Consider the following 12989-nt stretch of genomic DNA (forward strand, 5'->3'; position numbering starts at 1 on the left):
ATAGGTGTGAATATATGCAATCTGTTCTAAAATGTGCCCTCCACTTATGCCCATAGAGAACCACTATACCTCATTATAACAAAAAAAAAATCATCACCTCTACCACACCTCTCTGGCCATAAATAGCATCCAATTAGCAAAACTTAGTAGTAGTGAAACACTTGCAATGATTACAACTATAATTCCAATGCTATTCATCAGACATAATGTGCTGGTAATTTGATTCATAGCCCTACTTAACCCTTCCTGCTTCTCCATAACATGAAGTGTTAAAATATCTAGCTTCATACTTGTAATAATTATTTGCCTGCACCATGTATTAGCCTTTCACCTGAACATAAAAAAAAATCATCTGCGACAGTATGGAATTTAGCAACACCTGCCCTTTTAAATCCCAAACATTCTTTCTGAGACAAACATATTTTTAATAGGGAGAAATGGTGTGTACAGCATTGATTGATCTTTCTTTGTGGATTTGTTTTACACATTTAGTCAGTGGAGAGATTTGTTAGGGAAACAAAAATTAACATATGCAGGCTAATTGTTCCTCTTTCTTGGGAAGCAGCCAGAAGAAGCACATTAGCAGTCTAATAATAACGACTGGCACCCTGAAGGCATCCCCAAGTGCATCTGTTCCCAATAAACCGCAAACTGTTATTCAGCTCCCACTCAAAGCCAGCAGAGTGAAATGGGAATTCTTTGTTACGTACATAAAAAGGCTGAGATGATATGGCTAAATGCTATGCTTCATACATTTAGAGAACTAACTGTATGTGCTTGTTCATATCATGTACATGACTCTTCCAAGCTAAAGAACTACAGGCTACAGCACACATTCTACCTGCACACACACAGGCATATCAATATGTGCCAACATACAGCACCAACTAGGAAAAATATACCACTGGTAGACAAAAAACAACAATATATTCTGGAAAATATAAAAGAATAAAATGTGCATTATTGCTAAAAACTATTTCATGTATATTTTGAAGAAGATTTATACAATTAATCTCGATGTGATATGGAATTTGTCTACTCTTTCTTACTCTTACTTTATTGTACACTACTTTACTTTTTTATTTTAGAACAAAAAGTACTATAGATTTTTAGCTTTTTAGCAGTAATTTTCCATTATTTTGTATGTCAGTCTGCACTAAAATACTTAGCCACTGCTGTCTTCTCCAGTTCACAGCATTGCTCTGGTCCTCTTCTGCATCATGTGGCTGCAACTCTTTCTTGACGGCTTACACAGCGGATCTTTAGTTCCTAACCTAATGTAAGTCTATGAAAGCCTCATTCTGACTTTCATAGACTTAAATTGTGACTTCTATTTCACACAGAAACACCAGGTGATCCGACTGGTTTCAATTGCTGTCACAAGATGAAGGAGAGGTCTAGAGTAGCGCTGAACATGATAGAAGACAGCAATGTCTTTATAGAGATACTAAAGATAAATGAATGATAGCTAATTGGGGGTGCAATAAAAAAAATGCTGGAGTGGTATCGCAAATAGGGGAATTTAATACCTACGACTATGGGGCCGAGTGATGGGGTACAGAATTAATAAGTTAAAGTCTTTTGGGTCAAGCAACTTTGTAATCTACCATTCTAGTCAGTGCCAATAACACTTATATCCTGTGATATTGAATGATTTAAGGGGAACGTTGGTCAGTTACTAGGTTAAATATGATTGGTCACCTTCAAAAATTTACATTTGGTAACATTTAAATGGCAGCATGCAATTACACTCTCTAATTGTAACAGACGTACCAGACGTTCCATCTAAAAATCATTTAAAATTGTAAGGAACTTTCTAGTATTAATTCTACATACACAAGAAATGCTGACTTAGTCTTTTACTGGCTCTTCTACCTGTGCATATTTTTTTTTTAAAGAAAAATCTTAATGATTTCTTAGATAAGTACTTACCATATTCTTGATAAAAATAGACTTTTTTACCTTAAGCATGATGTGAAGCACAGCTAAGTGTGCGCATTGTACTACATATTATTGAGCTGCACTCTAAGAGACTGTCTTAATTTCCAAGTCTACAATTCTCCAAGAACTGTCAACTTTTCTTCCTTGATTACCCACCCCTGTACTATCAGCCAAAAATAAAGTCTGCTGAGCGAGGACACTGCATAATTTGCTCCTTATTTTTAAAACACGTTTCATGGACTCCCTTAAGCTGCAGACTGAATGAGAGCATAGCGATATATATTATTTACATTGCTTTACAAGTCTTGTATCAATTTATATGGGAATATCAGACAAGAATGTGGACTCCTGCTTCCCACTATTCACATTACAATAAAAAGATTAAAGGCAGAAATATGTCAGACAAATATGTTCAAAATAAGCTGTGGGAATTTAAATTTCTATATGTATGCAAATGAATATGTTTACAATGTTCCGCTAAGTTATTTTAGCAGCCGGCCATAACAAGCATAACATGTTTGTAGGCATGCAATCATGAACTGATAAAGAAGAATGTATTATTAAGTAAGGGAAAGCATGTAAAAACTAAGATGAACACTTAACCACCTTAGCTCATCTGAATATATTCAAGGTTGGGTGAAACTCATTATTCAGGACTTGCAGCCTTGATAACTTTGATTTTCATCCATCCATAGCATGGCCAAAAGGTACCGTTTAATGAAGTACCATTCAGAGAGTAAATGGGGTCATATAATAGTGCGGTTGCACCTTGTGTTCATGTACTGATAGCTGTTAAGGGTGCAGTGATGAACCAACAGAGCTCATTTCTCCCCTGTAATAAATTCATCCTATTAATATTTATCAAATGTGTGGGCTGTCTCAAGTGAGACAGTACACACGAGATCATAAATCTGGACTATCATATAAATTTTAAGGCCTTTTTGTGCTGTGTAAAATATTTAGGTTTTTTGTATTACCCTTTTCCAACTTCTGTGTTTCTGTGCACTATTGAGACATGTCTGTTTCGTGGGACCTTTAAACTGTGGTCTCGTTTTAAAGCGTTCATCTAAGATTCTGTATTAATTGCTCACCATCAAACACAATTAGCAATTCTTTCATGTGTGGTTTATGTAATGTAATACTTCAATTACATTATTCATTCAGGTTCTGTTTTGGATTATAGGCTGAAAATTCTTTATTAGTGTAGATGTAACCATGCTGCTGGAGTTTTAAAAAATTCACTGATTGAATAATTAATTGGAAAAGAACAAGCTGCAGATTCCTGATGGATTTATGAGACAATTATTCCATCTTGTGATTATCTACATTGTGCTATAGGAAGCTATGAGAAAATTCATTTTATTCAAATGAAACACTAGGCTGCAGCAGGGAATAGCAACACCACTCTTAACTTCATCATTTAAGAGGAGGGAGGGGTTAATAGTCCAACTTAGAAAAAATAGCCATGGACATCTACTGTGTATTCAGAATTACAACAAGTAATCATTAGCTCATCATTTGCAACTGGTTCCCTGACCATTATATTGTGATTATCTGCTATGAATATACAAGAATGCAGAAAATTAGGATATCACTGAATGTTGGAATTGAACAGTGGACAATATGTGTTTTTTTAGTTACCTGTATTCAAGACATAACTGGAAAATATGTACAACAATGCTATAACTCTACATTAAATTGTATCATTTTTTTATAGATTTATCCTACCATACATTTCCTGAAACTGTAACCAATTAACATTTTTTTAAAACTTAGTAGGTAAAAGAGCTGATCTCCTGCTTAAGTGTATGGACAGAGCAGTGTACTTGTTCACAGACTTTCTATCAAGCCCATGTATACCACTCTGTGAGTACTTATGCAGGTGCTCAGCACCACTTTCATCTGGACACTGGGCTTCAGAGCATTTATTTGAGTGATCAGTAGGGGTTTGAGGACTCAAAGCCCATCCAATTACAGGACATGTAAGGAAGGGAGAAGATAATAATAAAAATAACAGTGGGGTATTGGGTGCAAGCCCGAGGACATTGACCTGAGGTCCACTATATAAAATATAAAGAAGGCAAGCAGCACTCCAACTAATGTATACAAGAAAGTGACGTATCTCAAATGCAACATTTGGGCGCCAGAAAAAATAATGTTATTCTATCTATCTATCTATCTATCTATCTATCTATCTATCTATCTATCTATCTATCTATCTGCCTCTTCACTTTGATTCCTAGTTTCTGAACTCCAATGCCTTGCTAATTCTTGTTTATAACTGGGCCTCTTGCTGTTTTCTGCCTTTGCCTCACTGTCCTTTGCTATGTTCCTGGTTTTGACTTCTAACCTTTTCCTGTTGGCTCTCATCCATGGCTTTATCTAATTACGCAACAGTTCAGTCCTACTGACTCTGACCTTTTTCTTTATCTGACTACTCTTCAGTCCGGTCCTCCTGATTCTGACTCTCTGAGCCCAATGTCCAGCAGTCAACTGTTGATCTAGGTATCATTCTGCAACAAAGTCTATACCTCTTTGCTGCACATTTACTTCTATGTAACTCATATCTACATTATCTATCTATTTAAATATATCTATAAGTAACTATTAACACACGTATTAACTACAACAAGCATTATTGTTATAATAATTGTAGGGCATAGGAAATATTAAAAAGCATGTGTTTAGAAAAAAACAAAGCAATTTAATTCAATTGGAAGGAAATTTGATGGATATTTTGAACCCAAAGACAATTTCTAAATAGATTTTGAATTGCTGTTTTCCTGCATTTCATTCTACTTTCCTCAAAGAGCAGCAGATATTGCGTTGGAATGAGTGAAACTATCACACTTAGATGTCTTTCCTGGCTCCGATCTGAAAGTAATGATTTGTGCACTTATAGGTGTAGTTTGTTTAGTATCACCTACAGTGTAGATTGGATAGATTGTGTTAAAGATAGCATTACCTTTATAGAAACATACAATTTGACAAGGTATTGCATTTTACATCCATTTTATTGCAATATTTTTCATCACACTCATTGTTTTCAGACTTTCACAAAATTGTTCATTTTCTTAGTCGGTTACATGTAGAGACCTATTTACTGTTTATAAAGCAATATGCACTTACAGGTTTTGGAGATGGCTTGGGCTCTGAGGGTCGCATGTGCAAGTGGGTCATCATTGCTTGAAGACGTTCACGCTCTTTAGAAAGCTGTTAAGAAGAAGTAAAATCAGAAGCATTTCAGAAAGACCTGCTACAGCTATTTTATACTAGTGATACATCTTATCATCAAGCATGTCTCCATGTAATGAATTCAGCACATAAAATGCAGAGTTGCATAATGTAAGAGTGAAGACATGCACTCTCCTAATAACCACCCATAATAGGCAACTATGATTTGTCTTAAGTGAATGCTTTTAACAACAGACATAATGAATACAATTGTATCCTATGTGTTATAAACCGTGATCGGATTGGAATATGTTAGATTGTTGTAAATTAATATTTGATTAGTTTCATGGCCTATAATCATTCATTACTTCTTCTTTAGCATCTTTGTGATATTTATTGGAATGAAGTCAGTGGTAGACTAATGCAGAAGTGAATGATTTTAAGCATATTTTTACATAATCTTTTACCAGTTAACCCCTTAGCAACAGCTATTGTGCATGTACGGTGGCTGTGAGCCATCACTGCCTGGAGGGGGCTCAGGAGCTAAACCAATTCCATACTTCAAGGGTGCCAGTTTTCAACACTTTAACATGGCATTCATGAGTACAGAGTCCATCGGCCCTCCACACAATACAATGTCTTCTGAAGTCCTCCATATCTGCTATGGTATTATCTCTCTCGCTTAACTCCCTGGAAGACCAGTAATTTTACAATACACTGCAATACTACAGTATTACAGTGTATTGTATAGGTCATCAAAAGATTGCAACTTAAGAGGACTAATGAAAAGTGTCAAAAACATTTTTAAAAAAAGTCTTAAAATATAAAAAACAAATCAATAAAAATGTTAACTACACTCCGATCCTTTAACAGAAAAAATTAAAAGCTACAAATTTCAGAAAATGGCAACACAAACCAAATTTGTTTTTATAAAGTTAGGAATTTTTTTGACCAGTAAAATATATGAAAAATATTATGAGTTTTGTATTGGTGTAATAATACTGACCTGGTATATCATGTAGCCAGTTTATTTTAACAGCCCGATGAATGATGTAAAAAGAAGACCAGAAAAACAATGGGAGAATTGCGTTTTTGGAATTTGGATTTTTTTCCCAGTTTTAAGCTCATGTATGGTAAAATGAATGGTGTAATTCAAAATTATATCTTGTCCCCCTCACCCCTTCATGACCTTTGATTTATAGGTAAGTCAAAGATCGTGTGCCTGCCTTTGATGCGGTCTCCCATCTTTCCCCGCACATGACAGCTGATCTAATCAGCTGTCATGTGCCTCTAACAGCCGCGGATGATTCAAAGATTGTTAACCAGTTAAATGCCGCTGTCAATCACTGAGAGCGGCAATTAACACGAGCCAGTCAGAAGAGCATCACAAATCCCGCCCAACAGCACCCCTGTCACTTGATAGCAGGGCACCAATGGGTTATCATGGCAGTGTGGGGTCTGCAGAAGACCCTCATGCCAGTCATTGTGAATCTTCAATGAACGCAGGCTTGTGGCCGGCATTCATAGGAGATCATGATTTTTGCTATACATAGCAAAGCTGAAGCCCTGCCATACGAACCACAGGCGATCGGATGATCACAGCTTCAAATCTTCTAAGGGGACAATTAAAGCCAGTAAAAAATAAAAAAAGTTTAAAAAAATATAAAAAAAACCCCACAAAAGTTCAAATCATGCCCCTTTAGCCCCATTAAAAATAAAACGATTTAAAAACAAATAAATATATATATATATATATATATATGTGATATCGATGCGTTCATAAATGTCCAATCTATCAAAATATAAAGTAAATTAATCAGATTGGTAAACTGCGTTACGAGAAAAAAATCATAACGCCAGTATTACATTTTTTTGGCCTCCGCAACATTGCAATAAAATGCAATAATGGGCGATCTAAACATCTTATGCACCCCAAAATGGTATCAGCTCAAGGTGCAAAAAGTAGACCCTCACCCAGCCCCAGTTCATGAAAAATGGAGATGCCCCGGGCCTCGGAAAATGGCAATTTTTTTTTCTTACAAATTTTGGATTTTTTTCAACATTTAAATAAGAAAGAACCTATACATGTTTTGCATCTGTGTACTCATACTAACCTGGGGAATCATATTGACAGGTCAGTTTTAGCATTTAAAAAGAAAAAAAAATAGAATAAAGAAAGAATATATATATCCTATGTGTATAAAATGGTGAAAAAACCCATTAAGACCAAGAGGATAGAGAAAAAATATTCATATTTATTGACACAAGTACAAAAATATAAAAGGTACAATCAATAGTGGAACTCAGTGAAAAGTACAGCCAAAAAATTACAGGAGATGGAACAAAACCCTAAACAAGAGACAACCAATCCCAGGGCTCCCAAAGTTAAGTCCCATAAATAGCCTATGAATATAACAGTCAGAAATAGCTGCTGGCATAAATTGGGAATTATGTAGAAGGAGTAGATGAACACATAAATAATATATGCTAAAAAGGCACATGCACAATAAATGCTTGTATAAAGATAAATAGTACAAAGAGAGCTGTGTAGGTATGTAGGCAAACAAAGCCAATGAGGATGGTAAGTATATAGGTCAAAGTGTAAATACCCAGAGTCTATACCTAGACAGCATACTAGTAAAAAAGCTATGTAGGGAGTGGTTAATATGCCTTTAGAATGACACCATAGTCATATAATAACCCTAAAAATGTCACCACTAAACAACCCTAGGAGGACCAGTGCCCCCAAGCAATTATATGTGCAATTCACTTTGGATGACGCAGTAATCATATAACATCCATGCCTATATATTAATGCAGACATATAGCGATAGCTATATTATCTTGAGGCATAGTATGCTGGTGTGGGAGACACAGGAGTGAATGTGGAAGCACCTCAACGCGCGTTTCACCTGTGTGGCTTTGTCAGTAGACAGTTTTAGAATTTAGTGAACATCTTAAATAAAAAATAAAAAAAACAATTGTGAAATTGCACTTTTTTTTGCAATTTCACCACACTTCAAAGTACAAGTCATCCTGCAAAAAACAAGACCTCATATGGCTATATTGACAGAAAAATAAACAAATTATGGCTCTAGGAAGAAGGGGAGTGAAAAATGAAAGCGCAAAAATGGAAAATTGCATGGTTGATGAGGTAGGAGATGCACCCACTGTGTGATAGATTTGGCACATAGACAATTCCCCTCTCCTTTTCTGCATCTTGGTTGGCTTACTTTGAACCAATATCATACACCAAAAACTATAGCTCCTTTTTCTAGTTACCTGCAAATTGTCTATTGAAGTGCGACAAAAGGCTTAAACACAAAATAAACTTCACGCAAAGCATGAATACCATTTTCTTTCACGAAAACTGAGTCAGAATTCTGCAGCATTTAGTAAATTTCCCACTGTGACCATGCCAATCTTTCTGTGCGTTTGTACAAAATTGCATTGATTGATAGCCAACCTGAATTTCCAGCTGTTGGACCACTTGCATTTGGACTCTACATTGTGCAGTACTTCGGTCATCCAATGCATGCTCATTGTTAAGGTGCCTAGTTAAGAAAGAAAACACAGATAGTGATGCATTAACAGTAGGGTATCACATTTCAAAGTAGACACCCTGAAAAAAATATAAAGTCAGAAAACGCCATTAACAAAGATTCGCCTTAGTTCAGTAATCAATCACAGGACACTTGGCTGCACATATTTTTGAATGAAAATCAAAACTAATGGTGAAGCAAACAACATTTCAAAATGGTGGTAACATTCTTTTCTATACTCAAAATATCAGTGACATAGTTAAACACATATTATAGTTAAACATAATATTAAACACATAAGCTAATTAGAATTAATTTGTGTAAATGGAAATAATATATTGAATTCAGTAAATACGGATTATATAATCTGATTATATAATGGGCAATATGCCATTTGAGCATCATACAATTGCACTAAAACTGCTAAACATTGTGTAGTTGCTACCCTGTAGAGTTATGGGTGGTCTCTTGTAACAAGTCTTGCACTTACTGTTTGTGTATAGCTACATACATAGTTCCTTCTATTTCAATATACAGTAAAAACTCTCCAAAAGACCACCTCTTTAAGAGTATCAGCCCTTTACACAGATTAGACTTTATGACAAATTTTTCACAGGCTTAAGGTTGAAAGACACAGGTTTATTGAGTTTGACCAATAGATTGAACATGTTTATTCAGAGGAAGGCAAAAACCCAAAGAGGCGGAAGCTATTTGCCTGACATTAAGGGATAACTCCTTCCCGACTCCAGATATGGAAATCAGACTAGCAAACTTAGCAAACAAAATGCCAAAACTGTTGAAACCATCCCAAAACATGTCTCCCTAAAAAAAATGTTTTATATGTAGTGTGTTTTATTCTGCACTCTATAGTTTAAAGTGACATCTGGCTCTTGTTTAGATGGATTGTCTGGATTGAAAAAGTACTTCCCTTTCATTAGTCAAATTGGAAAGAGACTACACATAGAGGCCAATTTAGTAATACTGGCATTGTGCATGCCATTCTTAATGAAGTGTTTTCTAGAGCACAATGTGACAAATTTTTTAAGAATCACACTTAATGAATTTAGAGCATCTTCTGAGTGGCATGTGCCTCCATGCTCCAGTTAGTGACTGTAGTAACATTTTTGGCATACAAAATTCAGTTTTTCAATGGATGGACAAGCATGGCCACACCCTGGGTCCTCCCAGTTTCGCCTAGTTTGCCAGTGCTGCTTCAAATTGGTATGAAAACAACAAAAGTGACAATTTTTTTGCACAATTCTGTATTGGACAAAAATTAAGCTAATTTTCAAACCTTTTTCTGAAGTACCCTTGACATATTCATGCCTTGGATTTACATTTGGTGCTACTGCATGCAAATTTAGCTGCTGTAGATGGATTTCCCCAATTTTATTCAGTTGCCAGCAGTGGGACAATCTATAGTCAACCTTTTGTGGAAAACCATTCTAAAATAATAATTTTACAAGTGGAAAACTCCTTTTAAAATTCAGTCACTAAGAGCCAATTTTGAGACTTGAACTCCCATTCCATGAGTGATTATTTACATAGTACTGTATAAGTGAAAGTATGGCTACTGCAGTAAGTGGCATACAGTAAGTCGTCTTGGCGATCATTTCTCAGTAGCACATCTAGCATACGTAAGCTCTTGTACTCCAGCATTCCATGATGGACCACCAATGAATATGAAAAATAAAGTGTTGTTAGGCTAAACAAATTACACTGCAATGGTGGAGAGTATAAATTAGGTTTAATTTTATAGTAACTCCTGATCAATAATGCATTAACTTTGAAATTATTTAAAACGTATGCATGAATATTTTTACCTTATTATGTCAATAAATGTGGATGAGGTAATGACACATAAGAGTTCCGAATATATATAAAGAACAAAATTAAACATTGCTCTCTTTTATTGTTGATTTAAATGTCCTACTAAAATGTGGTAAAAATAGGACTGAGGGGTCTTTTTTCCTCTTGACGAAGTAGTGTTGAACATATTTTATATAATTTTAAAATGTGAATTTGAATTAAAATTAGATTCTTAGGCACAAAATGTGTGAGTCTTAAACATAAGGATATTAGTGCTGATTACAGAAAAGTCTTTTGCATATATTGTGTCCTGCTTATTTTATAATCGGCCCTTTTAATGCATGCTGCACTGCATTTGAAAATAGGAGTTAATACTCATTGCTCTGGTAACATATCTATTCCCACACACGAGAGATAAAGGCACTAATGCTCACTTGCAGATTAAACAGAAGAAAGGTACAGAAAAGACCAAATGTGTTATTTTGACTGCAAAGGCTAATATCAAACTATATTCGGAACAAGACATGTCAATGAGCATGTATATAACACAATATAGTAAAAAAAAAGCAATTAGCGGGCCCTGTCTGTACAAAAATGGCTTAAAACGTGTTTATATTTTAGCGACCTGCTCTTGTCATATGTTTAGAGAACAAAAAAAAATGTTTGCATTTAACTGCTCAAGTCTTCATATCCAGTTTATCTGCACTGCTTTCATTAGAATAGAGAGACTGTAGAGTATAATAATAGTCGGTAAGGTTTTGTCTTGATTGAATTTTTCAGAGGAATACAAAAGAACCTTGCCATTAAAATAGTCCTTTATTCTCCCGCATGAAGGCGAAAGGTTTTTAAAGTGTTGTGATGTTCAGTAATGAGCCTCTATCTAAATTATCATTGGTGACAAACTCACAAAGCACTTTTCGAGGACACATAGTTATGAAATGCCAGAGCTGCCACTTTCTTTCTTGTAATTATAGGCTAGCTTGCAGCCCTTCAATGATCATTTATAGAACAGCCTCCAGTGGATTACCGAGAACTTGAAAAACACATACATACCTCTGCCACATCTCCCTTCTCCGTTCTTTGCTATTGTTTACTAGTGATATGTAAAATAATAGAGCCTATTCATTCCCCTACTTAATTATGCCAATCAAAGTGCAGCAATGGCAAAGGATACAAATGAAATGCAGGAAGATTAAGTAAATAGGGTCGGCATTAACATAAAATTATAAATTTATATACTTAAAACTATTTCATGTCAAAAATATTCTCTTTTATGTCTTTCTATCTGTCTCAGGTATAACATATTGCTGTTAAAATATTCTCTATGATTTATAAATCAAGGATAAGATAATATTGAAAAATGAGGATTTCAGAATTTTCTGAGCAACTACCTAATTGCTGTTTCAAAATGCATATGCAAGGGGACATTTCATTAATCATTTAATCATGTACCTCGCAGGAAGTTATAACTAATGTTGCACATACCCTTTTCATATGAATGCTCCATAATGCTATCTTATGTATTTGATATATAGCATATGTCATAAATTATGCTGCTTCAAGGGGACTAAATGGGTTGTTATCCTTCAAGATGCTTATTACAAAAAACGTTATCAATTTTTTTCTTTTTTTTTTTTTTTATCTATTGCTAGCTCTATTTCAGTTTTTCACGAGCCACCAATAATGCTCTCTCTCAGAATGGCAAAGGTCTGTAAATTACCCATGCAATCACTAACACCATTTCACAGACCTGTTCTATTTCTGCTGGTCTGCTAACAAGACGATTACACACAAATTACTGAATGTCTATGAAATATTTAAATGCATTCTACTCTACTATGCATTAATAAGAGCAAAGCAAGCTATGGAATTCTGGTTAGATCCACTCCCTAATGTCCCCTAATGAGCCTCTTACTGTGACTGCAGTTCAAACAGAAAGGTGAAGAAAAAATGCAAAGGGTTCCTTCAGAAAGGCAGCTTGAACAAACAGTGTGTGAGCCAGTTCTAATTTATGGGTCACTTTATAGGTATATTGATTTTTGTTTTGAAAATGGAATAAATGATGTGGTTGACTGCCATTCTTTAAAAACTGCATGAGACTGAGCGGGGTCTTAGCCTCATGTACACAGTGTGTAAATGTGAAGCCTTTTCTTTCAGCAGATATTTAATAAGAAGTTAACTACAAAACACAACAGCACCTAGGAGAATCTGTGAGTGGCATATACAACATTAGAAAAAACTGAATGGTTTAGCTCAGTATACTGGGCAGGATTTAAATCCATTTTTTGATCCATAGAAGTAATTTCAATTTAGACAAGACTGACATTGAGATACTCCACTAATATCTATCTTAGTTCAACTGATGCCAAATATTCTCCCAGGATTTATACTGCCTGATTCTCCTTAGATATTTGTGTTTTTTTTTATTTATAGAGATCATGTATAACAATTACTTAAAATATATACAGAATTTTTCAGAAAGTCATTGCAGTTAAAAGCAAGCTCCACCTATTAGAGTTGGGC

At 35.1% G+C, this 12989-nt stretch overlaps 1 protein-coding gene across 19 annotated transcripts in view; it reads right to left on the minus strand.

The window, feature by feature from the left end:
- Window positions 1–12989, minus strand: part of FOXP2 (forkhead box P2) — a 314333-nt gene that overhangs the window by 85860 nt on the left and 215484 nt on the right. For 18 of the 19 annotated variants that reach the window (XM_073651932.1, XM_073651943.1, XM_073651942.1 and 15 more), the window contains 2 exons: window positions 8582–8669; window positions 5071–5154 (listed from right to left, as the gene is read on the minus strand). In XM_073651932.1, coding sequence (XP_073508033.1) covers window positions 5071–5154; window positions 8582–8669 — 172 coding nt within the window. Of the gene's footprint in view, window positions 1–5037; window positions 5155–8581; window positions 8670–12989 lie in introns of those variants that run through there. The other variant, XM_073651949.1, reaches the window with a different exon arrangement.

The sequence above is a fragment of the Phyllobates terribilis genome, unplaced genomic scaffold (genome assembly GCF_046119375.1).
Source record: "Phyllobates terribilis strain yellow unplaced genomic scaffold, ASM4611937v1 Scaffold_11__3_contigs__length_659146591, whole genome shotgun sequence".
Classification (NCBI taxonomy): Eukaryota; Metazoa; Chordata; class Amphibia; order Anura; family Dendrobatidae; genus Phyllobates; species Phyllobates terribilis.